The sequence below is a fragment of the Tyto alba genome, unplaced genomic scaffold (genome assembly GCF_018691265.1).
Source record: "Tyto alba isolate M040663 unplaced genomic scaffold, T.alba_DEE_v4.0 Super-Scaffold_5, whole genome shotgun sequence".
NCBI classification, from domain to species: domain Eukaryota; kingdom Metazoa; phylum Chordata; class Aves; order Strigiformes; family Tytonidae; genus Tyto; species Tyto alba.
Genome location: NW_024881326.1, coordinates 20,274,455 through 20,302,315, shown reverse-complemented (window position 1 = coordinate 20,302,315; position 27,861 = coordinate 20,274,455). Strand labels below are relative to the sequence as shown.

Sequence of the window (27,861 nt, the reverse complement as noted above, 5' to 3'; positions counted from 1 at the left end):
TGACCCAGCGCCGGGACGGTGACAGGTACAACCTCCTACTAACAGCAATGTCGATCGAGGATGTGAGTCATTGGACCACCTGTATTTCATGATTTCTTGGTAATTTGCTCAGTTTCTGCTTTCTCGCAACACCTCTGCTCATCGTCTCATTTTAGTCCCATTTGCAGAATGCACCAATGGGTATTTTTCCGTCTGGTTTGGTTTGAGGATACTAGTGACTACGCACGACAAAGGAAAGCAGATACTGTATATAAATCCAAACGATGGCAATGAATGGGAGGGATGCTTACCAAAGGCTGTCAAGATCTGAATGCATACATTAAAACAGAAAGTGAAATGTAAAAGTTTTCAAAAAATGCAAAAAAATTAAAGTCAATAGGAGCGAAAAAGGAGTCAATTAAACATACATGGATATTATGAACAATTGCTGGTAGCAGTTCTTACAGGCATAAGTGTTTACAAAACAGGACATAACCACAGATCTTATTTTAGCGCCACATACACTTGACCTCTGAAGGCATTTGCAGAACACATCAGTGCTTCATGTTCTATTAAAATACAACCAGAACGGCTATAAGTACAGAAAAGCACTGGATGTACAATACAGGGGCTTGACTACATGTAGCTGGGGCCATAAATGTTGGCATTGATGCAATGTATGCATATACATACATAAATTTCATCAGCTTTTCCCCAAGTGTTAACTGCTAAAAAAAGCTAAGGTGTTTTCAAGGGTCACAAGTGATGGTGCAAAGAAGTTTTCCATCAGCTGAGACTTGAGGGTCCTGAGACAGCCCAGGCCACCACGCGTGGCAGCCGCACCGCACTGATGCTTTGCTCTGTGCTCAGTTAATCAGCAAAAAAAAAAAAAGTAAAAAAACTTCCATTTTCCGCCCCCCCCCCCAGCTTTCTGTGAAAGTTAACCCCGAGCGGCTCCCACACCTCGCTCACGTGGTGATGCAGGTGCTTGTCCCAACGCAAGAGGCCCGAGCAAGCAGAGAGCTGGGAGAAGAACGGCCGCTCGTTCCGGCAGCGCTGCTAAGTCACGCCGGCTGCGAAACGGTAGCAAAACCCCAGCAAGGGGAGGAGGGCAGCTGAAATCATGCCCCCCCCCCCCCAGCAGGCGCAGCACACAAGCAGCCCTGGACCACGTCTGCGCTAACAAAGCAGCATCCTACCAAGGTGGGCTGCTTGTGCAGCTCGTAAGCAGCCAAACGCGTGCCGAGTTTCGGGCGGCATGCTGGTGGGAAGGACGGACACCGCTCCGGCCCCAGCCAGTGCCTGGGACCACACAGAAGAGCGGAAGAGAACTGTGCAAAGCTCACCAGGGTGGGGTAAAACTGTGTAAGACTAGTTATTTTACTCAGTGGGTACAACCAGCTCTGCCCTGTTTCCATGGCGATTCGGAAAATGTTTTAATTTCAAGAATTTGCTGCAGATTCACACCATAAGCAAGGCTACACTGTCGGACAAGACTCGAGACACACCACACAGATTAAGCGTGTAGGTATTCCCTGCCAGGCATATAAAAGAAGCAGTGCACAAAAAAAACACTAATCTTTCTCCTTTTTTGGTGGCGTTACCTTTCCGTTATCTTCCAACGATGAATTTTGAAAAAGAAAATAAACCCCAAAGAAAAAGACAAGTCCTTCAAAGGCGCCCAGAAAGGTCCAGTACAGGAACGGCCTCCACTGCAGCATTGCATTATCCGAAACCTTCCTGCCAAGAGACAGAGTAACGAGAACATCACTGTCACGTTTAGGATGCTCTGCAAAGCCCCTTGCAGCCAGGTGATCAGCAGGGCCCTTGCTGTAGGGGGCAAGGAGGTAAAACACATAAATATCTGCCAGTGCAGAGGACATAAACAACATTTACCATACACAGCTGCTGGTCATGAGAAACCTTAAGAAGTTCAGCACATTCATTTGTTTTATCCTTCTCCTCTAGGTAACTTGGATTAAAAGCCAAGCCAGCCCAAAGCAAATAGCTGTAGCACCGTCCCAAGCCTCTCCGGCAGCCCCCGTGTCACCCGTGCTATCTGAATTTTAAAACCAGGGCCATATAAAAGAGCCATATGCGATGCAGCGAATCTGTGGTGTCTTTGTTGAACGCAAAAACTCCCTCTTTCAGAAAAGATCTGCAAGTCCCATTCCTGGAAGCGATGTTTTTCTGCACAGGCTGAAAATAACCTCCCGAATCGTACGGTGGGTGTTTTTAACACGGGGGTTGTAGCAGGAGGCTCTTGGCTGAATACAGGCTGAGGTCTGGCAGGGAGGCAGCAGGGAACGGATGCGCTATGGACAGAGCTCTGCCCCAACCACCAGCAAAGCCTGGGAGTGGAGGGTGGCCATCAGGGTAGGAGGGAGTTAAAAAGTTTCCTGCATCATTATCTTTTTCAGATTACTTTCTTTAAAATTTGAAGATTGATGGGGGATGAAAACATGTTTATGGCCAAACCAAACATCCTCATTATTGTCTCATTTTTCTTCCTAACTATTAAAGAAATACATCCATTTTCAGCAAGATGCACCTTGCAAACCGGCGTGACACTGGGCTCCTATACTTGCAGTTCCCAAAACAAAACCCTACCGAATCCTATGCATGATGATGCAGTGACAACGCTCTAACATACTGCAATTCGGGTACGAGTAAGGAGCGTGGATAAACCCAAGTGTAAACGGGTTTTATTGCAAGGACAGAAAATACAACCAACTTCCTCACTGTGAGCTCTGTTTTGCATTCACATTCATGTCCTGCAGCGTTCGGTGTAAACAGGCTTTTTACAGCACCTCAGACTAGAGATCTGCACTGCAGCAACTCAGCACTTCATACGGCGGAGGCGCAGCAGGCGTTCTGCATTCAGCAGCACATGCACAGTCATGAATATTCAAACTAAAGCTATCTGACTGCACAATTAATCTGTTTTCCCTCCATGCACAGACCTCAGAGATCAGGCAGCCCACCAGGCAAATGCACAGGGGTCTGCTGTTATTGGTCTATGCTGCAAAATATTCAATTACCCATTTATTTAAAAATACATGTGGTGGTGTTTTGCCATGAGTGGAGGAACACAGAGATATATCAGTCAGGGATCTGAGTGCTTATTTCAGAAGCACCCACGTCCCCTTCCTGGCCTTACAGCCCTTGTTGCATTTGCTGATTTTTCTATACCTAAAGCAACTTTCACACAGTATCTTTAGGCACCTGCTAATTCCCTTTGTAGTCCCTGCAAAGCCATCACACGCAGCTCCTCCACAGCTGAGGAGCATCATATGACAGCGAGAGGGCTTGCACAGGGCACTGGCCAGAGCAGCCCCGACCTGGTCTCTCTCCACAGGGGTGAATTTGGCACTGAGCTTACTGCCAGGCAAAGGAATTAGCAACAACGATGCACGAACAGGGGCTTCCCCAAAGAAGCATCTTTCCTTAGTCCCTGCTGAAGGGCTGCATGCAAGCACGTGTGCGTGGGCAGGGGTGGGAAGAAGATGGGAAGCATCTCGGTCTCTGTGGGAGGTTGGAGCCTCTCCCCATCGCAACCAAGGATGGAGAGAAAGCAACCAGCAAAGCAGGGAGACAGTCTCCTCTTAAACTGTTCTTTCCCTGGGCAACGTGGCAGAAAACTCCGAGCGTGTGGATCGAAGAGCAGAGTTCCCTGGTAATAAGCTCTGATATGGGGATTTGGCCTGTGGAGGGGAAGCCTGTGGGAGGATATCCATTTAGACCAGCTGAGAAACTACCTGCCTGAGCTGGGCCTCAGAACATTCGTCTTTCCGAAAATTAATGGATCTTTTTTTCTCCTGAAAGCTAGATCTCTACTCCATCCATTACACACTCTATCACATGCTTGGCTCATGCTGCTTGGCTCAAAGCTAATGTGAATGAATGGTCTGGCCATGCTCACAGCTTGATTTTTCTTACAGATGAAAAATTCCACCTACAGTTTATTTTTTGAGAGACACAGCAGTGCAATTTGCTAGACCAGATACTGTTACAGAGCATAAATAAGTAGAAATAGGCAGTAAATAGGACATTGCTCAGCTCTAACGGAGCAGCAGCAGTGCCAGCAGGGACAAAACCAGCCTTTTCTGCATCTCACGACAACCCCATCGTGACATGGGACAGGGACACCTGCTTACAGTCCTGCACCAACAAAACTTAAAACCGTGGTTAACAGAGTCGTGCGGAGGCTTTACCAGTCCACTGCTACTTACATATACAGCTGAGGGTCTGAGGTCAGCGTGTCGATGTTGATATGCTGCTCCAGGAGGCTGTAAGCCAGGATAGGTAGTGATGTGAAGCAGATGTTGTACATGGTAAGATAAGCAGCATCGTACAGCGGCTTAGAAGAGGAAGAAAGGGTAACATGAGACAGAAATTCCACTTTAAAAGTCTCCCCACAGCGAGATTAAGTTTCCAGCCCTTGCCTCCATACGTACCCTACAGATCCATCCCTTTGCCATAGCCACAGAGGACAGTTTCATCTGATACGGGTCGCACTCTGTGCAATGCTGGGGGGCCAAGGCACCTGCAGGCTGCACGGCTGGGACCCCACTCCCACCACTGGGAAGTCTGGTAACTGGCTGGTCTCATCTCCAGCTCATTCTCCAGAAAAATGTGATTAAACAGCCCTTATCACAGCTTTTCTGTAGCTGCTCTTGCGCTGCTGTTTCTATTAATACACTTGATGTCTCCTGTGACTCTCTAAAGACTAGACTGTTTTAGAGGAACTATGGCCTTTTTTTTAACAAAAACAACAAAAAAAAAGGAGTTCTGCCAAGATAAGCAGAGAAATATCTCCTCTAGTTTACTCTTCCATACCGTTACCTTTGAGCCCAAACAGACACAAAATCCAAAGCTTTTGTTTCCAAGTACATGAACCCACTCGCCACACAGATCTGTCCCTCTGATGCTCACTTGAACTAAAGCAAGGCTCTGATGACACTCACTGTGTGTCTTTTTTTAAAGGCTGTCATAAAAGAACAAACTGTTCTTCCTTTTGAGACACATCTTTAATGCAAGGAAATGCGGCAGATGAGAAAAGATGAGGAAGTCTTTGAAAACTTTTTCTCTTAAAGAAAAGGAGAAACGGCAAAATCAGGTGCTGACAAACCAGCTAAACCCCTCTCTCATTACGCTGGGAAGTTGTCCATCTGTACTTATGGGTGACAGATGAGAAAGGAAAGAAAACGGATTTCTTTCTTTTCAGTTACAGGTCTCGAAAATATTATGCTCCAGATATGGTGCTGAGCAATGAGGTCGGTTCCTACTGTCCTCTAAAGCAAGGTGAGGAGGGGACAGGACACTAAAAGCCAAGCCTCTGCTAGGAAGCCTCATTGTGCCACTTGCTCTTTATCCTGGATTTATAGACGAATTACTAGAAGTTACCTGCTGGGAGAATCCACAGAAGAACTGGTATAAAAATTGCGGCAAAATGAAGCAAAGGTTCTAGGGAAACAAAAGACAACCGGTTAGCAGGGAAGCACTTGACTTCCTGAGCCAAATGCAAATAATTTTTCCTGTTAGCAGACATTAGTATCCGATATTACAATATCGGACAAGTTAGAGCACTGTTTTCTACCAAGCACAGAACTAGTCCAATGAGCAGTTAGTATCTGCAGAAGACACTGGAACAAAGTCATGCTCGCATTCCCCTGTAAGCACGGTTTTCAATTGACAGGCACATGGCACATGACTCAGCCTGTTCTAGGGAAGGAAAAGAGAGCTACAGAATATCCCCTATACTTTTTTTTTTCTTGTTTACTATTGTTTCCTATTCTCAAAGAAATACATAGTACAAACAACAAAATAGGCTGTGCACACATCCTTACCTTATAGAAGAAATACTGTACAAGGTGTGCTATTCTTACATAATACAAATGCCCATGTGCTAGTAGCAATTTTCTTAAATGTTTAAACTTTGGCACAGCATAGTCGCTGTTTCTGGAAGCCTGCCGTCCTTCTTTGCCTTTTATACCTGGAGACAGAAGTGTGGCAAAGGGTTAATCCCTAAGAGACTGGGATCTGGACCGATGCTACCCACCAGGTCTGTTCACATCAGCCAGCTTCTCGAGGCATGACAGAGGCTGTATTTCCCTCTCAAGTGCCCCAGGAGAGCAAAACACTAACGTGCTGCAAGGCCCAGGGTGGTTTTGGCTCCACAACACTCAGATCTGCCTCTGGAGTTTTTAAGCTATATTTAGGTTGCTGTCTGAGTTCCTATGTAAGAATGTGGTGAAGAGTATCTAAGCAAACCTGATAAAAGATAAGGAATTGGTTTCCTGACAGGCTTGCACACGTCTCCCACAGCCTAGTTATTTCCCTGCAGACGCCCAGCCTCCCGAGACATCCCCTCAGAGCCGAGATCAAGGAAGATAGTTTTGTTCACTCAAAAGCCACATCGAAACGAACTGCACTGGGACCCCATTCATTAGAGGGCACCGCGGCACTTCCAACAGCCCAAATAAAGAGGCTGCCCTTTCTCTTCCATCAACCCTTCCTTAGTGGCATTGCAAAAATCTCCAGTAACTCCCGTATCTCTGACAGTAATATGCAGAAATGAGGATAGTTTCCAGCCTGATGTCAGTTGTACAGACCTGGCAGACACAACGTAGCTGAGCATCAGCCCCCAGGAAACACATGCAAGTCCCCAGTGTTGAGTTACCAGCAGCTGTGACCAGTTAGCCCTAGTAAAGTCTGACACTTTCATTGCACTGCCTTTGCAACAACCGCCCAGTAATCACCCATCAGTTTGCTATTTGTGCTTTTCTTTTTTTTCTGACCAGCAAGCAACCTTTACCACCTTGAATTTGGCCGTAAGAGTTTTTGAACACAATCTGCAGTTTATCACTGATAAAGAGAGTGGTAGTATCAAAGGTGAGCAGTATATGACGATCCCAAGCATTTATCTAGAGTCAAACCCCAGCTCCAAAGAAAGCAACAGCAGACTTTCTGCATTCTTCAGTGGGATCAGTTTAGCCACATGCAATCAGACTGCACCTCAACAGTGATGCGCAGACAGGTTTTAGGTGTCAGATGGGTGTTACCAGGGGTCTTACCTATTCCAACATGTGCTTCCAAAATCATACTAACATCATTTGCACCATCCCCTATGGAGAGAGTTATTGGGCTCCCCTTTGTGTTCTTCACCATTCGCACAATCTAAAGGATTAAAAAAAAAAAAAAAAAAAATATCAGCAGAAACCAAAAAAATTCAGTTAAAATGTCTCCATGGACCCCCCCCGCTTCCCCACTTGCAAGAGCCCCCCAGGACAAGCAACCAAGCTTCTACATCAACTAAATAACACCTGGAGAGTTCAGATTAATAAAACCCCTTTCTTACTTCCTTCGCAGTCACCAACCAGAGCAAAAGCCAAGACCCAGCTGCACGGGGCTGAAGGACAGTAGCTAAAACCAGCTCCCAGGCAGCAGCATCCCGCCCTTCCCTCTGCCAGCCCCTGCTCTCCCAGAGATGGGACTTCTCATGCGTTTCAGCCGTCAGGAAACCCTCCCGTGGGAGAGGGGCAGGAATGCGCCCCTTATCAGGCTTGGATACCACCAGCTGGCGTGAGGAAGTCACAGACTCCACTTGACAGATTTGGAAAGGAAAAAAGAACAAACAGGAGGTTTTGTTTATTTCTAATTGGCTTGGGCTTGTGGCTTCCCGTAAGCATGTTAAACAAAGTTTTCACGTTCAGATGCGAAAGACTGGTGCGTTTCCATCACACTGAAGCACATATGAGGCTTACGTGTAGCCTGGAGAAGATCTAGCTGATTATGATCAGGTCAAGTCCCAGCTGATGGACTGAAAATGCATCACATCATGTAATGATGTGTTTCAGTCAGTTAAAGGTAGAGCAAATACCTGTGCTTTCTGCAAAGGAGCCATCCGGCAGCAGAGGACTGCAGTACACTTCAAGCAGATTTGTAGAAATATGTTTTTGTAATTACTAGAACTGGAGTCCTGAGAAGGGTTGAGTATCAGCGACAGCGTCGAGCCATCTATAATCAGGCCATAATCTTGACTCAACGTCCAGCTTCTGCAGCACAACGAGGAGTAGGTTTGAAATAAAATCAGACTTTAAGAAGTCAATCTAGCTGCTCGATTCATCTTCGTGGAAAATAAATTGCTTTTGTATTAATCTTCTTCCCACCCCTTTTGCGAGAGGGGGTTTAGCAATCTTAAAAAGGTTGGATTTAACACGCACCCTTCACTACAGGGACTGTAATTAAGTTCAAAACCAACTAATACTAGAGATGATGAGCAAAGCAAAGAAGCCAGCCACAGTGTCTGCAAGCAGCGAGGCCACAACACGGTCCCATTTCTCTACAAAACTTTGCACCTGCATCTGAAATGCGCACAGCCTGGGTCCTCTTGCTCACTTACCTCTTCAGGCCTCCCCGGTTTTTGGGAACGTCCTGAATCAGCTTTTTATGGTACTCCATCAGCAGCTCATGGAGCCGATCCTCCTTTCTCTCGCTCTCGCCCACCACTTTTGCCGTCAGCTCCAGCAGCTCGGTGCTGGTCTGGAAGAGCCTGCAGGCATAGCAGGTGGATTTGGCGGTTTCCATCTTGTCTCCCGTCAGCACCCAAACCTTCATGCCCGCCGCGTGCAGAGCTTCGATCGTCTCTGCCGACTGCTCCTGCAGCCTGCAAGCAGAAGCAAAACTCCACATCACGTTGGTCCACACTTAATCCGTATGACCCTTATTTTGCGGGCAGAAAATACCAGCTCCAGAGAAGTTAATTGATTTTCCCCATGCTGGAGAGACCACTGCCGTAGGAATAAGGATGGGAAGTCAGTAATCCCGAATTTTTAGTTGCAGCCCCACAAAAAAAAAAATCACTGCTTTATACAGCGAGACCTAAAAGTAAGAGTGTAATTTACACATGCAGTTACTATAACTGTACATGAAACAGTTTGTTTTGATGTGCAAATTAACACTGCATGCTTAATTCACGCTCTGGAAGTGCGAGAACTTCTGTAATTTCATTAATAAATCCTAATTCCTACTACACCAGCCAATTTTAGCAACTAGGGCACTGTGTAATGAGCTGTACCACACAGTAATTAATTGGCCTGGACACTTCCACCATCTGCCTGGCTGCTCAGTTCCACCACGGCGAGTCAGGGCCGCGACGCAATGTCACAAAGAAACCGCAGGTATCGCGAGTGTCGGCGGCGGTGGTCACCTCTTTACCTGTCTTCTACGGCAGTGGCCCCTATCAAGTGCATGTCTGCTTCTGTGTCTTCAAAAACCTTCGCCATCTTTTCCTCCCTGTCCTGCAGAGCCATCTTAGCTTCATTAAGCTGTCTGTCAATTTTGTCATACTCCTTTTGAGTTAGTTCTTTGAATGCTACGCAGAGCGTTCGGTAGCCATCCTGGTAGGGGGAGGGAAAAAAAATAAAGTGGGCAAGTGCCCTAAACCAGACTTTCTACAGCTCCTCACTTTAGGGTTAGTGCTTTTCTCCACCACGAGTGCTTTCTGTCAGTACTGACCCCGACAGCAATGACAATTTGTTAGCTTGAGTCAAAAGACCAATTTCTTAGTGTAATACAGTAACCTCTTCCCGCCCACGTAGCCGTGGTTATGCTTGTTATGTGCATGTAATATGGCAGAGAGAAACTAAGAGAAGGACCAGAGCCGAGAGCGTGCATCTAGTAGGGAGAGCAGGGAACTGGTGTCCCCACGACTGGGACCAGGCACTTCTCCCACCAGGGGAGAAATAACCATTGTTATTTCTATTTTTAACTTGCTTGGGAGATGCTCCGACACAACTGTGATGGAGACCATATAAGTATATCAAAAGTCAGATAAAGGTGGAAGCCAAAGAAACAGAAAAGGAAAGGAGCCTGGCTTCAAAACAATGTGAGAAGCGACACACAGATTTTCAACACTTCCCTCCAAAGCAAGGTCACATCCCTATTTTTGGAATAAGGCCTTCCTGACCCCAGGAGCCAGCCAAATTCCATCCACGTGCTCACCATAGCATTGCGGTCCACATGGACTTTTGTTTGTTGGATTTCTTCTTGCTGCACCCTTGGAAAAATAGAGGAGTCTGCTCCTTTACAAAAGAGAAGCAACTTTCCTAAAAGCAAATTATAATTAGTTTATAGCATTCACAAGCTGCAGAAAGACTTAACAGCTTCAATAGCCAGCAAATGATGCAGAGGGAGGAAATCTGGCAGGACTGAAGAAGGAACTGCTAGCAGCCCAGCTGCAGACCAAAAGCAGCCTTACACTCACCTGTGCAAAACCTTGTTTGACCTCAGGCTGGACACTGGGTGTCCCTACCTGCCTCTGAGCAAGCTTTCTGCAACAGGCCGGACAAAATAGTTTCTTTTTTCTATTTAGAAGTCTTGGCAATCTTATCAGGGAGGGTAACACCAGCATCCCATACCTTACTGTACTGACATTTGGGAAGGATGGTGACCTCAGAATTTTTGTCTGTTATTCCCACGAAAACTCATCCCACTCAGGGAAAAGTTTCATCTCCCTCCCCCCCGCTATATCTGTACCTCCAGGCTGGAACAAGGCAGGCAGGGCGCTCTCCCTGGGTCACTGTCCCCATCCCTGTCCCCTCCCCTCATCTGCTGCTGGTCCCCGATGGCTGCCATGGAGAAGATTAACTCTGTTAACCAGAGCCAGTACAGAATTTAATTAGATCACCTTAGGAAACCTAACAGCTTAGCCTCTCTGGGTTACAGGAATAAAGAGGATGTGTTTTATATTTGTGCACATATGTATGGGAGTCTAGAAATGCATTTTAACTGTACCTGTGGTGGTTCTCACAATGACACTCATGCGGCGACGGACAGGATCAAAGTTCAACACATGGAGAAGCTGGTACCTTAAAAAAAAAAAAAAAAAAAAAAAAAGGGAGTTTAGACTCACTAAAAGAAAAATAACTATTTAAAACAGAAAATCACTAACAATGAAATGCAGAAATCAATATACCCTACAAGTGGCAGCATCCACTGGGCAATGTACTTTTGACAGCTGCTGCACTAGAAAATGGAGTAAAAAACCCACTCTGGTGCTTCTTTGAGCATGGGGCTGCAGGTGCCCACCAGCACAGCAAGCCCCCAGGCTGGGCAGCGACATTGCCTCTGTCTGGCGTGGAAATAAGAAGTTCTACCATAAGGGGAATAAGAAGTGAAACTAGCTTGTGAAGCCAAGTTCTCAGGGAGTGCTGGGATGAGGTCAGTGATTCTCAGATGTCACCCAAGCTGTCATCACAGGGTAAAAGCTAATTATTTTCAGCTCGGGAGGGGAAAAAAAGTTAAAGGGAAAGGAGCCATATCACGCTGTTTAGGCTTACAGTATTCTGCTGTTTTCAAGGCCAGCAACCACTCTGTGAATCCCGGGAGCCTCCTGCGCAGCCGGGCACGGATGAAGGATGCACGCAAGGGACTGCAGGCACTTAAGGGACCTGAATCTAGACGTCACTAAAACCACCAGCAGATTTTTACAAGCAAGCCTTTCAGCCTGCACCTCGCTGTGCTGCGCTCTGTAAAAAGGACAGGGGTTCTCGGGCAGGTCAGCACGGTCTGACAGCCCTCACAGAACAGCTTTGTCCTTGCCAAGGTGGCTGCGTTGACCAAATTTGACCAAGCTGGGCAAGAGCCAGCGCAGTACTATCAGCCCCGCTCTTCAGCGGCCCCTGCAGCACTTACATTTCAGTTTCATTCTTTTGGTTTCGTATTTTCATGAAATCGTTTTCAAGTCCTAGAAAAGTGAAACCATACCTGTCAATAAACAAAAGGACAGAACAACATTGAAAACACCCATTGGCACATATACATTAACAACGTTCTTGTTTCACCTCCTGTACTGTAGAGGAGAGCAAAGAAGTTAGTGAGCCCAAGCTAAAAAGCTTGGCTGGATGTTTGCTCGCTCCATGCAGAGCCTGCTACCATCTTCTGGCACCACTCCCCTGACCTGGAGAGCTGGGCACCACAGTGCACAGATGCTGAGAGCCTCTGGATGTGGTCCCCTGGGTCTCTGGCAGATGTACAAGCCATGAGTAAGTATATACAGCTGCAACAGCCTCTGTCTAAAACCTAAGGGCTGGTGATAGCACAGAGTCGCAGAATGGTTTGAGTTGGAGGGGATCTTAAAGATCATCTCGTCCCAACCCCACTGCCACGGACACCTTCCACCAGACCAGGTTGCTCAAAGCCCCGTCCAACCTGGCCTTGAGCAGCTTCAGCAGGATTCAAATGTGGGTTCGATAAAAGTAACCCATGCTGTTATTTTGCCACTGCATACCAAGGAAGCAGTTTGGCTGCAATATGCATGTGGTAACTAGTCTCTGTTTCTTGGGGATTAAAACACATGGCCACGGGGGCTCCAGCAAAGGAGCCCCTGCCCCAGCCGGGCACTGCAGCACCTCGGGGCTGCTCTCAGCAGTGAATGCAAACCACAGCCTCCCGAGAAGCTGCTCAGGGAGGATCCTTTGCAGAGCATCCCCTTCACAGAGAGCTCACTTAAACCCACAGGCTCTTGTGGCTTCACAGGGCTGCAGGTCAGGCCCAGCATTGGTATCACAACGCGCTTCCCAGAAAGAGCTGCAGTCTTGACCAGGAGAAGGGATCTATTGCCTTCAGAGAGCCCTCACCTCCCTCCCACCAAAAAGAGGAAATGAAAAACCCCACGTCTTCATATTCTTACTTTTCTGCGCCTTTCACCAAAGCAATTTCATCTGGGGAAGAGGAGATATAGGTGTATTTGCGCTCTGGGTGTCCTATCAGCCCATCCACGTGGTCTGCTTCCTTGATCTGAACGGTGTGGCACAGGCAGAGGGCTCGCAGGAACAGCTCCTCACGGCTCTAGGCAGGAGGGAGGAGGGGGCTTGTTACCAGCTTAATGCCGTGCACCAAGCCCACCTCGCAGAACTTGGTTGGGATTTTTCTGTGTGCATATTTTAAAACAAAAAAAAACAACATGCCCTCCCAGCCTCTGCTGTATTTACCCAGCCAGGAGCTGACCACAGAACCCTAACAGTCATCAACACACAGATTTCTTACCTTTTCTGCTTTGCCATAGTATTTTAGGGGTCCATCAGTCTGAGAGAAGCCATCCACCTCCGAAATGCAGTCTTTGTACTTGTGCCCATCTATGCAGCACTCAATGAACTCCATGCTGTTCTCTGTCAGGGTCCCAGTTTTGTCCGTGAAGACGTACTCCACCTAGAAGCAAGCAGGCAAGCTGCCCTGCTGCACCCCCAGCCCCACGCGCTGGGGAAGGAGCCCCACAAAAACAAAGAGGCTGGGGCACTTCGGTGCATCCATGTCAACGCTGGAGAGTACTTTGTTGCTATCCTAACCTGGACCCCCAAAAAGATGAAGCCGCCCCATGGGAGTTACACCACTGTGTAGTTCTACTACTTGGCTCCTCAGAGCAGACCCTTTGTTTTTCAGCCTGTTGCACGGGTGGCAGGAGGCAGCTCCTGAAAACTTAAAATCTGTTTCCAGGCTCTTTGTTTTCCCCTCATCCTCTTTATTGGGTCCTTTGCTATAGGTCCCAGAGCTTATCTAGCTACTGCAGGTCTGCTGCCTCCTTTGGGGGATTTTCATCGTGGTGCTGTATCTAAATCAGGTAATTGCTACTCCAAATTTTATTTCATTTTTTAAAAAGCAAAATAAAAAGCAGGAGGCACTACACACACCCTCCATTCAGTCTCTCCTGGCGCAGATAAGACAGTGAAGCCTGAGCTGTCTAACTGCCCCAGCAAAGCCAGCAGCAGCACGGCTGCATGTGCACTGCGCGCCCAGAGAGCTGACTGGGCAGACATTTTCGTTAATCCTCGAAGAGACAGAGGATTTTTAATTGAAGCAGTGAAAGCAAACCACCCCGACACGCGGAGTGCCGCGCCTGATATTCCCCAATATGGAAACAATTGACATGACCCAATTCCTGCTCTTTCATGCACTATTTATAACCTTATTCGTTTCGCAGAGCGAGTAGAATCATATTAAATGGAAAGTGCCACCAAACCAGCTGAAGCTCTGCCCTGAGGGGACCACGAGGGACTGCCACAACAAGGACTCCTATCAGGGAGGACATTTTCATCCAAGCAGATGCAAACAGAGCATGTTCTGACCTGCCCGAGCTCTTCGTTCAGGTCCGAGGTGTTCACCAATGCTCCCTCTTTTATTTCTTCGTCGTACATCTCCTTGTCCCAAGAGATGAAGAAGGAACCCAAGAACTTCTGCATCTCTACTGTAACATACATGGAGACTGGGATAATAAAATTGAAGAGGACCATAAACGACAAGAAGTCTGTGAACATCCGCAAGACCTGCAATGGAAAGAGGAGAAGATGCAGTCTGTGCCCTTCAGTCGTAACTCAGGGACAGGTGTCAGCAACACCTCTGGGGTTTTAGACAGCTTTTCTTCTAAGGTTAAATAGAGAAAAAAAAACAAACAAACAAACAAAAAAAAACACCTGAAAATGAACACAGCTAAGATATGGGGCCAAATTCCATTTTCTTTTGATGCAGAAAATCTCACTGTCTTCTGCAGATCTACAAGGGTACAATACAAAAGTATATCTCACTGCTTCATAGTGACCAAAACCATGTTTTATTCAAGTATATTCCTCTTAAGAGCATATTGCTACAGTCTCTTTGTGAGCTCAAGTAACTAGAAATGAGGAGCAAGTGGCTTGAGACCAGTCAAGCTACGGCGAGGGTACAACTGATGCAGTGACATCCCTGTAAGTACTACTCAAACAACCCATTTCTACACGCTTGCACTCCCGCCTTCAGGCCTGACTGCCTGCGTCTTGGCAAGTTTAAGAAGCCGGTTGACGTGGCCTCGATTTAAGTTTACCTACTCAAAGCCGAAAGATAGCTCAAGTTCAGATAAGGATCCAGGTTAAATCGGCTGCTGCATTTCTATAATATATAGTTATTTATGTTTTGCCCCGCTCCACACAAGCATTGCTGTGCAAAAGCACGAGAGGCAGGAAAGAAATGGAAACGGCACGAGAGACCGCAGGAAACGACAGCACTTCCAGCAAATGAACTGGACTCGCAGGGCTGGCAGCAGACACTATCAGATGAAATAAAACTGTCAGAATAAATAAAGCTGGAGGAGGTGCTGAAATACAAATCCACTTACCTTGAACGTGTCTCTCTCTTTTTTAGTCTTTTCGTTGTACCAAGGCTCATCGTTAAACGGATTGCTCTGCCAGACATATTTCAGAGTCGTGCACACAGTAGCCTTGCTCAATAGGATGCACAAATACACTATCAAGAAAGCGTTGATAGATCTGAAAAATAGGTTTCTTTTTTAAATTCTTGCGGCTATTTTTATACAGAAAATCATGCAAATAAGAAGGAACAAGACTTCCTTATTTTTAAGAAGGGAAATACAGAACAAGTGCTTTTGACAGTGCTGATATTCAGGGTCAGTTCATATATTTTAACACTTCTTAATTTTGTTTTTAAATAAAAAAGCTACTAAGTTATGCACCTTCTTGAGAGATATGCTTAATCAAATATACAGATTTTCTATGCAATCAGAAAGCATTTGAAACAAAAGGCAGCAGACTAAGGGATTATTTCTGTAGAAGTCATCCATTAAAAAAAAAAAAACAACAGTTTTTATCGATTTTTTGCCGACTATAAATACTCACTTTTCTACAGCAGACCGTTTCTGAGATTTCCCTTGGTAGTTCAAAGCCATTTTCGTTTCCATTCCAGTATAGACTGCAACTCCTACAGGGTATTAAAGCAGGGCTCATAAGGGACTCACAGCCCCAGAGGGACCCAGCCTGCACTTAGCCATACCGGGCATCGGTGTTTACATGAAACTTGAATCCCAGTTGAAGAAAGAGGCATTACTCAAGGATGGTTCAACTACTAAAACCTCCAAGGCTGTTAAGTAATGTAATTGCATATATCCCAGAGCACTCAGCAGGAGCCTATGGATCACATACAGTCAGAAATAACAGCAGTCTTCCGTAACAGCCGTCACCCTCAATCACTAATGTCTGGGACTGTGACCCTAGCACACATTTCCAGCAGAGGATTTGGGAACAACTCCCTGCTCTTTGTATCTCAGGGAAAAAGAAAAGCTTGCTCAAGTGTATGAACGCAACCCGCGCACCTTGGCAGCACTGTAGATCTAACCAGTATCTCCTAATTTCACCCTGTCAACTTTGCAAACAGCTTGCATACCAAATGTAACTCTAGAGCCCAGTCAGACAGGCTGTAGAGAAGTAGTTTCCTTCTCCAGATTTAGTGATGAACATCTACATTTGTCATTATTTGTCAGAACTATTTAAATAAACAAATAAATAATAATAATAACTGTTCACCATAAATCTTCTTGGTATTTTTGAGGGTAGCACCTTTCAGCAACAGGTTTTCAGGACCCAAAGACCTAAACAGAAAAGAAGTTGTAACATTACATCACTCAAAAAGCATTCAAACTGCTTTATAATTTAGATAGATTATAAAGCTAAACAGACGTTCTTTAGATCCAATTACTTCACTTGTATGCTAAACCAGGCATTGCTTGAGGGTTTTTTTCTCTTTACATACTTCCATTTCCATTTCATCTTATGCAGACTATGGTTGGTACTCAAAGTTCCAAATTTAATGAGGGATTACCAGTAAGGCTTTTGAGGAATAAGTGCAAAATGTTTAGATCTAGTGAGTTCCAGTACATATAAAAACCTGATTTTAAAAGCATTGAAAATACATTCAAGTCCAGCACAGTTGATTAATGGCACCATCAAAGCCAGTGCCTCACTTTGCTTCCAGTTGTGTTTTTAGTTCTCTTTGAAAATCCCACCCATGATCCTCCGTTGCTTCTAGGGTCCAGGTAGATCCACCACAGCATGAAACACAGCCGGCACCACTCCAGTGACAGCTGTCTGGTTTTGATGACATATAAATGTTATTTGCTTATTTTTCCCCTGAAACACCCTGATTGATGTTTAAACTTCTGCTTTCCTTCAAGTAACAATATTTTGCAATTGCCCGGTAAGTTTGTTGCCCATCAGCAGGGGAGGACACTACCAGGTGGCCCTGCATTGCTTCCCCAAGAGGGCCTCAAACAAATCACAAGATGGCAGAAGGGAGTAAGTGGAGAGGTTAACTTAATGAAATATTTGGAATTATTAAAGACAATGCCATCCCTAACGATGGCAGTACAAGTTCAGATCCTTGAAACTTGACGTAGATGCCCAACCTCTTTGAGGAGGACCAGCAAGACAGCTGCAAGACCAACCTGGCTACAGGCTCTTGGTTACTTCTGTAGATGATAATTCTTCCAACAAATCTGCAGCAAAAATATGAGAAACTTGTATTACAAACATGCTATAAAAAGCCACTACGGGCATACTAATAAAAGTCATTGCCAGGAGATGGAAGCAAACACATAAATGAGTGCATTTGAGAGTTTAATGCCTCAGAGGGGTGGCTGTGCTTGGGACAGGGAGAAGCCACACACTCCCCACAGCCGGGGTGCCCCCCAGCTGCCCCCCACCAGTGGAGCAGCAGTACCTGACCGTGCTTATGCGCCCCAGCACATCCCAACTACAGAGCACAACACATCCCAGCAAACGTCCTTCAAGGGGATTTAACCACAAAGACCGCTTACTACTGGGAGTCATTCAGCCCAATGCATTTTACTTGGGAGGTAGAGTGGCCTAAAAATAGGCATACGGACCATTACTACAACTGAGCTGACAAAAAATAGCTCATTACACCATAAGTATTGTACTAGGGAGGTTTTGCTGCAAAGAAACTGAACCCTGATGAAGCATGGTGTTGACTTTGCCATCCTTGTATGGAAGAAGCCCATCGGCTTATTGCTGCCTCGATAAAACTTTCTGTCTCTGACGAAGATAAAACGCCCTTCACTTTTCTGAACTGTAACTTATTAGATTCGCCAACCGATGGTGCCCTGGTGTCTGCAGGGAGACGGGGCAGGAGGAGGAGCAGACTCACTTGTAGAGGTCGGGCTGCGGCTGTTCACACTCGATCGTGGCGGTGAGGGTGTCGATGGCTTCGTCTGTACAGAGCACGGTGGTATCCCGCACCGCGTAGTGAGTCTGGGCAGAGAAACGCAGGCAGCGTCACCACGAGTCCCCAGCAACACCGCCCAAGTGTCACCCCCTCACTTAAAATATCACCACGCAAAGGCTCAGCAGCCCTGCCAGCTCATCCGAGCCCTCGTTCCGCTCCCACAAAACAGCTGAAGCATCTCTCAGCTAAAGAGTGAAGTCAATAAGCGTTAGAGAAACCGTAGCGGGAAGGAGCTGCTGGGTGGCCGTTCAGTAAAGCATGCACCAAAAAGCAGGGCGCCTTTGGTTTTTCCCCGGGGACTTGCTGCTGCCCCGGCTGGGGTCAGGGGGAGGCTGCGGGTACCCCCGGGGTGCAGGGGCTCCCGGGGAGCACCCGCTCCTGAAGGTAATTAGACACCAGCTCCCGCGCTCCGGGATCAGGCAGAGCACTGGCAGACTCCAAGCTATTTTTAGCAGCTGCTGCTGCAAAGGTTCATCTCTCACAATTAACTGGAAAGCCCACGAAGGATCCGCTTGCTGCCTTCCAGGCTCTATTTATAGGAGCTACTCAGAGCTCCAAGTCACGCCGGGCTGCACGGCAGGCTGCCTTAATCCATCTTCATAAACAAATTCATTAAAAAGCTTCCTCCACTCCTTACGTTTGCGGTCCCTTCCTTGCGCATCCCGGGAGGAACCGCTACGTTACACACGCTGTAGTCGTGGCATTACAAATATCCACCTGCATGCCATTTTGGTAACCTGCCTGGCTTTTCATCTTGAAAGCAGACGCACAAACACACAGGCATCTCTGGTATAAATCACAGCCTTTGTGAAACACAGCTCAAAGCTGTTCCTGCAGTGCCCAGTACCAAACCCAACCCTTGTGCAGGGCTCTGCATCCGCTGCTCCTGTCGCCATGGACACCGTGCAAATTACCAAGTGATACTTCAAAGCCACCTCCTAATCAATTCCACGATCTTTACATCCTCAGTCCCCTAGCATGTTTAGAAAACTCATGTTCTTTTAGGTAACATATGACCGAAGATTCACGCTTCAAAGACAGAGCCCTGACAAAATCCCTTTCACAGTTCTGCTCTGGTTTCACTTAACTGGGCATCTTTTCCATACCTTGACCTGACATGCCCCAAATACCAGTAAAATCCCCACCAGGTAGGCAGCAGATATGGGTGCAGATGAGGTTTTGTGCGTACCCAAGCATGCTTCCCTCACCCTCCCTTTGCAGCAAACCCTGGTTCCTAATGTTAGACCTATTTCCCCTAACAGTACTTGCTGTTCTATTCCCCCCTTCAAACTCATCTTCATCTTGTCAAGAAACAGGAGACAGCTCCCAGTCACCTACAGGAATTCACAAACCAAGAAAAAAACACCACAGTGCTTGATATAGAAATTCAGCATCATGCTTGCAGGCCCAGAAGTTAGTAAGAGCCAAGACACTGCAAAAGTTATGTGAACTCATGCATATGATACACCTGACACAAATAAGCAATTGCCTATTTAACACAGTTATCTATTTTTAGCCTCAAACCACTTCAAAGCTCCGCTCCTCTTCACCAGTGAAACCAGTATGGTACACCAGCACTGCATCAGCTCCTACATAAGATTTCCAGCACCTATTAACAGCCACCCATAGAGACAAGCCACAGACCCCATACAATACATATGAGATCAACAATGTATTCCCACTGACTTCAGAGTGTGCTGGAACAAATCATGTAATTTTAAAGTATCTTCCAGTCTTACTACTGCAGTTGCTAGCATCTGCATAAATATTCATCAAACACAAGTGCAACCAAATGTTCATGACTTCTGAGGTATATAAGTTTTTTGTTGTTGTTGCTGCTTCTTTCCCTAGTTTAGAGAGGGAGGGAGAGGAATAATAAAAAAAAAAAATGAACTGAAGAGGAGATTCATCCTGAGCAAGACTAGTATTAAATTCACTACTTGATTCAAGGAAAGGGAGAGAGGAAAAAAAAAAAAAAAAAAACAAACAGAAGTGATTTTTTTTTTCATGCTGGTGAAAAATTCCCTGCATCACTCTAGACATACTGCCTCAAAAAGTCCCAGATCTCACTGGAAAAGCTCGGTTAAATAACAGGCACATTGGCAGGTAGTGGAAAGGGAGCTGAAGCAGTGGCAGGCACTGCCTCACCGACACACCAGACCTCGCCACGTGTGGCTGGAGCACAGAAGCACTGACACGCTTCCCATCAAGGGCAATAAGGCACCGAAACCGTATCGATAAAGATCGATTCCGTTTGGGCCAGCGCCAGCAGAAATGGCCGTTGGAGACAAAACAGAGAACAAACGATCCCCAGGGGACCTCGGTGCTGACACATTGGGAGTGGACGGAGGGAAAAGCTGTGGATACAGCCACGCGGCCACGGGGATGGGCTCTGCAGGAGCATCCTCCGGTTAACCACACACCCCGCCGTGCGAGCACCGGCTTCAGTGGGAGCTCCAGGCACCCACGTACACCCGAGCACCGGCTCCCGAGCGCCACCCCATCCATCCCCGTCACCTTGAAATTGGACTCGCCATCGAGACTTGCTGTAGTGACGTAACAGGTCCCGTCAACGCTGCTTGAGGCCAAAAATATCAAGTCACAGGGGAAGGTCTCATCCGCTTTCACTTCTACTATGTCTCCAACCTGGAAGAAAGGAAACGTTTACACGAAAAGCCCTCTTGGTTATTATTTGACAGTCACAGATTTAGCTTCTCTCAAAGCCTAGATGAAACCACCTTGGCTAAAAGGGAAATCAGGGTTCAGGAGGTGTACAGGTCCCCGGGCCTCACTCCACAGCCTGACGGGTCAATCCAGCCCAGCACCAACTCAGAGCACCCACGTGGCACAGTTAGTATTTATTTCTCTGCTAAATCTCAATGGAGCAAGAGCCTGTACTTGTCTGAAGTGTAGTGTGATAAATTAACGTCAAAGCTAAGTGTACTTTTCTGGTGTCCTTGGGAGAGTTGGAAATAGAAGAGGACTGCCTGTTCCAGAGAAGTGAAAAACGCTGACAGATCTGTCCCTTGTCAGCCCCAGTACAGCTTTTGTGAGACAGCTTTTCAAAAGCCATCAAACAAAGGCAGCTTTACTCCTTAACCAGGGACGGCTCTCGGAGCATCTCGTCTGAAAGTGAGCACGCTGGGGCAGCTCTGACCGCAGTACATCCCTCCTCCCCGACCCCGTCTCCTGACCACACACCCTCGTGTTCCCATCGGCTTCAGCGATAACCACACACGACTTCTCTGTTAACAGTTACCTTGATTTTTTCACTCTCCTTCTGCACTTGCTTTGCGTTTTCGACAATGAAGACATTGCTTTTGTTCACTTCGTTGTCAGCTCTATGCCTCAGCCAGTCCTCATATCCCTAGGCACACAAATATAGGCAACACAAACTCGTAACAAAGCAAGTAAACTAATTAAAGAGGATGAGTAAGGATGGAAAGGGAGAAATTTAAAAAAATAAAGAAGTTCTCAGACCTCCTTCATGCCTGACAAAACATGAGAGTATCTCAGACTGAAAAAAGTTATTTTAGAAACTTCATATGCCTGTTTGACAGATTCAGAACAGATTAAAATAACACACAAAAATAATCTATATGCAGTGTATGCAACAAGCGGCTAAACTACTCTAACATGTTTCTATTATTCTCAGTGTTGGCAAGAAGAGGCTGCTAATATGAATAATACACTTAGCACCCTGCAACTCTTTCCTATGATAATGCAGGATGAGAATCTTCCTCTTCAGTCTTTACTGAACGAATAAAACAGTCATATTTGAAGCAGATGGATTTTACTCTAGCTCTCCCTTTCTGGCCCCTGCAGAAGAAACTTCTTTCATTATTCAATCCTTCTGTGGAGGAAATTTTAAATAGCACATGTGCATACGATGGGAAGAAAAAGGGCTTTTAACACCATGAGAAGATGAGGACTACGTATTTTCAGAACCAGATGAGTGGTTGAACAGAACCTGTCCTTTCCATTTACCAACAAGGGAGCAGAGTGCGGGCTATATTTGGAGCACATCTCTGCATCCTGCAAAGACTTGGAGAACATTTCTAAAAAGAGAATAAAAATTCAAGTACAGCCAGAACTCCAGTGGTAACATTTACTGACCCTCACGGCTTGCTTACAACAGTACCTACAGAGATGTTTTACATCTCCAAAACAAGAGCGAGACCAATAACCACACTCAACATGTAGTCTCTCAAATCCCACCAGTATACGTGTCTCAACTTCTGAGAAGGGTTCATCAAACCTACCAGCCCATTTTGGTGACTTTTGAGTCTATTCAAATACATGCTCATCATTTCCTCCACCACATGCCCCAAAGAGCATCTTCCTCATCCCAAACTGACACTTGTACCTGTTTGAAAGCTGTGACAGTGATGACAAAGAAGAGCGGGAGGCCGCTGGTCACTGGGCTGGTCGGGGTGTCCACTATCACCTGCAGAGAGAAAAAAAAACGTACTGCTGACAACTGGTTTTCAGGCAGCAGAAGAAACAAAAACTCTGGTAATGGGGGAAGAGAAAGGGTCCTCATCCTGCCGGGGTAAGTCACAGCTCAGCAGAGGAGGGAAGGATGGAAGGGGCACAGGAGAAGAACCAGCACAGGCATCTCCCAGGGGTGCTCTCCTCCCTCTCAAGAAGACTACAATACCTCCTCCAGAAGGCCACGGGATGTCCTTGGGTGGGAAAAACCCTATCAGAAGTAGTTTAAAACCTAAATTTGACCTTGCTCTAGCGGGAAACAAAAGCCCGGATGAATGGGCTGCTGGGGATGGGCTACGTAAAGGTAACTACTCAAAGTGTGGGTGTCAGCAAGCCTGCCCCCGGCACGGGGTGTGCTGGAGAGGACCGAGGCAGGGAAGGAGAACGGGGCAGAGGCAGCAGCAATGCCTAAAGTGAAGAACACCTTAATTTCTCACTGACCCATGGGAGGGCCATTTCTCCTCTTTGGCAGCGAAGACTGGACAAATCTGAACCCTAAAACATGGCTGGTTATGAGAGGAAGGAGAGTACCAGTCATCTTGAACCACTGACACTCATCGACAGTAAAAATAACATGCATCAGCCCAGACTACCTGTGAAATAAATATTCATGTTCCACTCTGCAGCGTAAGTAAAGCAGAAATTTACGCTTTGTCTTTAAGCTCTCAAATTTGGAGTTCAGAGCACGATTTAAGCACAGCAACCACAGGAGGGCCTTGGGGTGAATAGCTGGATCCTTCCCGAGCTCAGTGCAGCGCTAGAGCCGGCACCGCAGCAAAGACCAAGCCCCTTCATCATTAATTAAACCTTCAGGCTGTGGGAAACCGCTGCTTCTTCTGACTGCATCATGACTTGGCCCGAAGGGTAAGAATGGCAGAACAGGTTCGTAACTGGGAAGGAATAATGCAAGAGGAGGACAAGTTATGCCCTCACCTCACCTTCCAAACCAGGGCACGCAAAATTGGCCATTTTTCCTGCAGTGCCCAGAAAGGATGAGAGCACGAGAGGCAGATGGTGAGGGCTGTGACGAAAGGGACAGGGAAGCTCAGCAGAAAGGCTTTGTGTCCCCACAAAGGGACTTTGTCTCCCTCCGCTTGTTTGTACTTCGCTGGCACGCTCACCAACAGCAGCCTCTGTATATTTATTGTTTTGGGCTGCCCGTAAAATGCTGTGTTAAGGACAGGACTGCTCTTATCAGCTGGGAGGAAGCTACGCAGAAATTTTTAACTCTGAAATGCTGCACACTGCATGCAATTTTACCCTGCACTATTAGACTCAAAGAGAGAAGAGCCAAAATATATTGAAGTGGAGGAGATACACCGCAAGAACCAGGCAAGTGAGCCATTTATGAGTTAAGTAGCATGAGGGTAAACCAAGATAAACACAATAAATATTTCCCGGAACACAAAGCCCCGGCTCACACAAATGGGTGTAAAATGTTTACAGACAGAAAGTCTGCTAGAAACCAGACTTTGGAGGAACAACCTCGAGCGAGGATGGTGCCGAGCGTCACACGGACACACAGCACGAGCGATGGGCACTCCCTGGGGCGGCATCACTGAAGTTTAGGCTGGTCAGCCAAAAGTTATCTTGCAAAAACTGGACAGATCTTGGGAATACAAGAGGAACTTTGGCTTTTAGCTGAGAAGGGCAAGGGAGGGGACCTCCTGCTGCCCAGCAGGACTTTTTTGCACTGGACAAGATGCAGATTTATGTATTTGTTTGAAACAAACAATACAATTTCTGTCCACACAATTACTGCGTTATAGATGTATGAACACAAATATTAGATTAAGTCTCTGGAATAACTCATTTATGTATTTGGACGTTGCACTCCCTGCACATCCTGTGGCTGGATACTGCTCTTCCCTTTGTGGCTGCTGAAAAGTCAAGGGACACATGAGCAATGAGCCAGAACATCAAAGGCAGACTCCTTTGAAGCTATTTTTGAGCTGGTTTAGGACTTCAACAGCTTAATTTGGATCCACTTACAAGTGACAAAATCCTCCTTTCTTAATAGTTTTTTCCTAACTCATTGCTTACGAGTCTGAAGACCACCATCCAGAAGTCATCTCCATCAATCAGAAGGGACATTTTTAATTCCTGGCACCTCCTGAATTAGCTTGCTCCCATCAGCTTGGTCTGTGTACAAACACACTTGGACTACACTTACTCCAGGCCAGCCACCTCCAGCAGGAGTTTATTCACAGTTTCATTTGAGTGTTGCAACAGATGAACAAAAGAAACAGCTATTTGTATCCCTGTTAGTGCACTAATAGGTGTTTTATGTTTAATGCATGTAGTTTCTCTCTCTAAAACAAGAGTTGAATTTGGAGTCACAGAGTAATAGGCATTTGATAAAGGGTTTCAGCAGCAGGTAGAGCAGAAGCACCAAGCAATTCCCCAAGCGCCGATACTTCATTCCTCATGCAGCACATAGGGCAATTTCATTAATATAAAGTAATTTAAAGATAAGCACCAACATTTAAGGCGTAGATGCCATTTATCAAGGTATAACCTGTGGTATTTTAGATGAATGGAGTGGCCCTGAGTGGTTTTTTTAAGGCAAGTGACACCTCCAGAACAACAAGCGCCCAGGGGCAGTCGGTTACTCTATATGGCAGCAAGCGTATTAGCGCTGTCAGGTTGGTTTTTGTTCTGTTGGGTTTTCCTCTAATAGAGGGTGAGGGTTGCTTCCTTATTTTAGAGGTGCTCGCAGAATAAAACTAAGGAGGAACAGCCAGGCTCTTCTCTCACCTGCATACGCCTGTGCCTAAAATGGGTAAACAGCTCAGCTGCAACTGGTGTTGGATATATAATCAAGAACATCCCATGTTCTTCATGGCCAGAGGGTCAATCGATAAAATGTAGTATACCGCATCACTAAATGGCCAACTACACAAAAAGGACATCCTGACTCCAGGGCATCACTTCAGCTCAAGGCAAATTACAAATTCAGTCTGACAAAATGGAGCAACGCCAACGAAATCAAGAGATGGAGGCAAGCCAGCTGATGCCGGGGTAAATTGGTCTTTCATGTAACACTGCCAGGAGGAGCCGTCCTCGGCTGTTATCTTGGGATCCCCTGTTTCTGCAGCAGCCACCAAAATTACTATAAGCCATGACTCTCTTTACTGTAAGGATAAAACATTTTAGACACTCGTCTTTTAAACATGCAGCTTAGAAGAGAGTGATACCCCAGACCTGAACCACCAAAACCCCAGAGAATCCATCTAACAGCAGGCTGTTAGCAGTACCTGCATGGTAAATTTAACTTGCTGGGGTAGAGTTTTTGTTGCCTATTTTCAGCCCTAGAGCAGGTTGTTTGCTGAGCCCCAGGACCGAGTACAGGATTTAAAAGGTGAGCAAATGCACTGCGGTGATTGTCCCAACTCCCTTCACCCCAATACATTTTGACAGCCTGCTTTCTTGCTTGACAGAACAGAAAATGAGTATTCAGGTTTGTTCAGGATTTGCCCCTTAACAAAAGCCACAAAGCAGAGCAAAAGAAGTTTGTCCATATATAAAATTTGCTATGCTGTCTGTGTAGAGCAGCTTCCTGAGGCTTCACGTTCCCAAAGCTCATGCTATGCATTTTCTAAATTTTACTGAGTACAGCCTCTTTCTCTCCTGCTTTCTTTGAAACTAACTACAACCAAGATATACAAATATTGCATAACTTGGGAAAATACATAGTCATGCAGCAGAAGTAATAAAAATGACCAAAAAATAGATCTTAATTCTGTAGCATCAAATGCTTTTTCACCAGTTGACTGATCTTAAGTGTTAAAGAGCTAAGATGTCGTTTTTAATTGCTTCAGCAGTCACTCAAACATTATCTCAGACAGGCCCAAATATTTTAGCTGTTATTATGCCTTGGACAGTGTGCCAGAATAATAACACAGTTGCCAATTAAAAAAAAAAAAAAGCAACCAAACAACAAACCACTTTTAAGCACCAGAGTCAGTTTTGATCCTCAATTCTTGTTGAAGCTGTACTTACCATCAGTATGCAAATACAACCCACCCTCAGCATCAAAGCTCTTACCTGCACGAGGAAGATGATGAGGAAGTAGAAGTTGGCAATTCTTCTAAACTGCTCAAAAAGGTTCTTCGGGAGGAAGTTCCAGAGGGTGTACTGCGGGGAGAGAGGGAGGCTCACAGACCAAGACATGGGGCTACTGGGGACTCTTGCTACAAAATGGGAAGTATCTGCACAAAATAGGAAAGGAGCTTTCCCGTTAGCACAGCGAGGAGCACCGCAGCGAGCTGTCCGAGCAGCCCTGGTTGCTCCAGGCAAAGGTCCAGGTCCCTGCTTTAAAACTGGGAGCACGATGCAGCTGGATGCTGAGATGCCACCAAGCTCCTGCTTCAGCTTCCAGCTCCGGCCCTCTCCTCTGAAGCGTCTCACAGTTACGGGAGGGTGTCTGTTTCTTTGCTTTAAAGTAGGCAACTATTTCTCTTTTCTCAAAATAACCCAAGTTCGAGATGGTGAAGGGAAAAAGAAGATCAAAAAAAATGGATCTGTTTCAGCAAACATCTTCTATATAGGCATTTGGAGAGACATGATTTCATAAAGAGGCAATGCACAGTGCAGACATTTTTTTTTTCCCCTAACTCCAAAAACCACCTTACAGTTGCTCTTTTAAAAAAGCCATGTTGCCCATACAAATTTATTATTAGGGTTTGCTCCATTATTATTTTAAGAAGGCTGCAGAATCATTTGCTTTAGAAAACGTGGAATTTAAGAACAACATGAAAAATAATGGGTCTAAGATCTGATCTTTCAGCCTGCCTGGAATAAACAAAGAATAATAAGCAGCCGAGTCTCACGACCAATATCCATTTAACTATAAAAAAAGGACTGGTCAGGTAAGAAGGCTCCATGCCTCGCAAATATAAATGGAAAAAAAGAACAAGGACATGACATTCAAAAATAAATCAGGAAAGAATTAAAATTAGTGTTAAAACAATGCATTTGTCAGAGAGAGAACCGAAACAGGGGAAGGTGTTCTCTCTGAAGGACCCTCTTGTGTGCCTGAGAAACACCAATGGGAACGCTATGCAAGTTAAACATGGTTAGACCTAAAACTTGTCCCCAGTATAAACTCAGACAGCAGAGACAGGTAAAAATAAGTAAGAACCAAGCAGTATAAAAAAAACAGAAAAAAAAAGGAGAGGGAAAAAACCCTTTACAGCTCAAGTACAGTAAAACCAAAGCCTAACTGTATGCTGAGCATCATGAATCCTAAGCAACGTAGTATGTATCCAGCTGTGTTGACAATATGGGATGCCACTTGTTTGATATTTTACTCGAATTGGCTTC

General features: G+C 46.0%; 1 protein-coding gene across 8 annotated transcripts in view; it reads right to left on the bottom strand.

Moving 5' to 3' along the window:
- ATP11C (ATPase phospholipid transporting 11C) overlaps positions 1-27,861 on the bottom strand; it is a 57,464-nt gene that overhangs the window by 10,085 nt on the left and 19,518 nt on the right. For 4 of the 8 annotated variants that reach the window (XR_006166936.1, XM_042807198.1, XM_042807194.1 and 1 more), the window contains exons 3-26: positions 26,584-26,673; positions 22,412-22,492; positions 21,305-21,412; positions 20,563-20,691; positions 17,968-18,071; positions 17,246-17,296; positions 16,329-16,393; positions 15,645-15,726; positions 15,128-15,278; positions 14,106-14,303; positions 13,030-13,191; positions 12,674-12,831; positions 11,677-11,748; positions 10,777-10,850; positions 9,985-10,088; positions 9,199-9,380; positions 8,384-8,647; positions 7,862-8,036; positions 7,056-7,158; positions 5,829-5,974; positions 5,386-5,445; positions 4,212-4,339; positions 1,584-1,719; positions 291-306 (exon numbers count right to left, since the gene is read on the bottom strand). Coding sequence is in view for 7 of the 8 variants with exons in the window: in XM_042807198.1 (XP_042663132.1) it covers positions 291-306; positions 1,584-1,719; positions 4,212-4,339; positions 5,386-5,445; positions 5,829-5,974; positions 7,056-7,158; positions 7,862-8,036; positions 8,384-8,647; positions 9,199-9,380; positions 9,985-10,088; positions 10,777-10,850; positions 11,677-11,748; positions 12,674-12,831; positions 13,030-13,191; positions 14,106-14,303; positions 15,128-15,278; positions 15,645-15,726; positions 16,329-16,393; positions 17,246-17,296; positions 17,968-18,071; positions 20,563-20,691; positions 21,305-21,412; positions 22,412-22,492; positions 26,584-26,673 (2,839 nt within the window). In the remaining variant the exon portion in view is untranslated. The remainder of the gene's footprint in view (positions 1-290; positions 307-1,583; positions 1,720-4,211; positions 4,340-5,385; positions 5,446-5,828; positions 5,975-7,055; positions 7,159-7,861; positions 8,037-8,383; positions 8,648-9,198; positions 9,381-9,984; positions 10,089-10,776; positions 10,851-11,676; positions 11,749-12,673; positions 12,832-13,029; positions 13,192-14,105; positions 14,304-15,127; positions 15,279-15,644; positions 15,727-16,328; positions 16,394-17,245; positions 17,297-17,967; positions 18,072-20,562; positions 20,692-21,304; positions 21,413-22,411; positions 22,493-26,583; positions 26,674-27,861) is intronic. The other 4 variants (XM_042807192.1, XM_042807197.1, XM_042807195.1 and 1 more) reach the window with 1 other exon arrangement.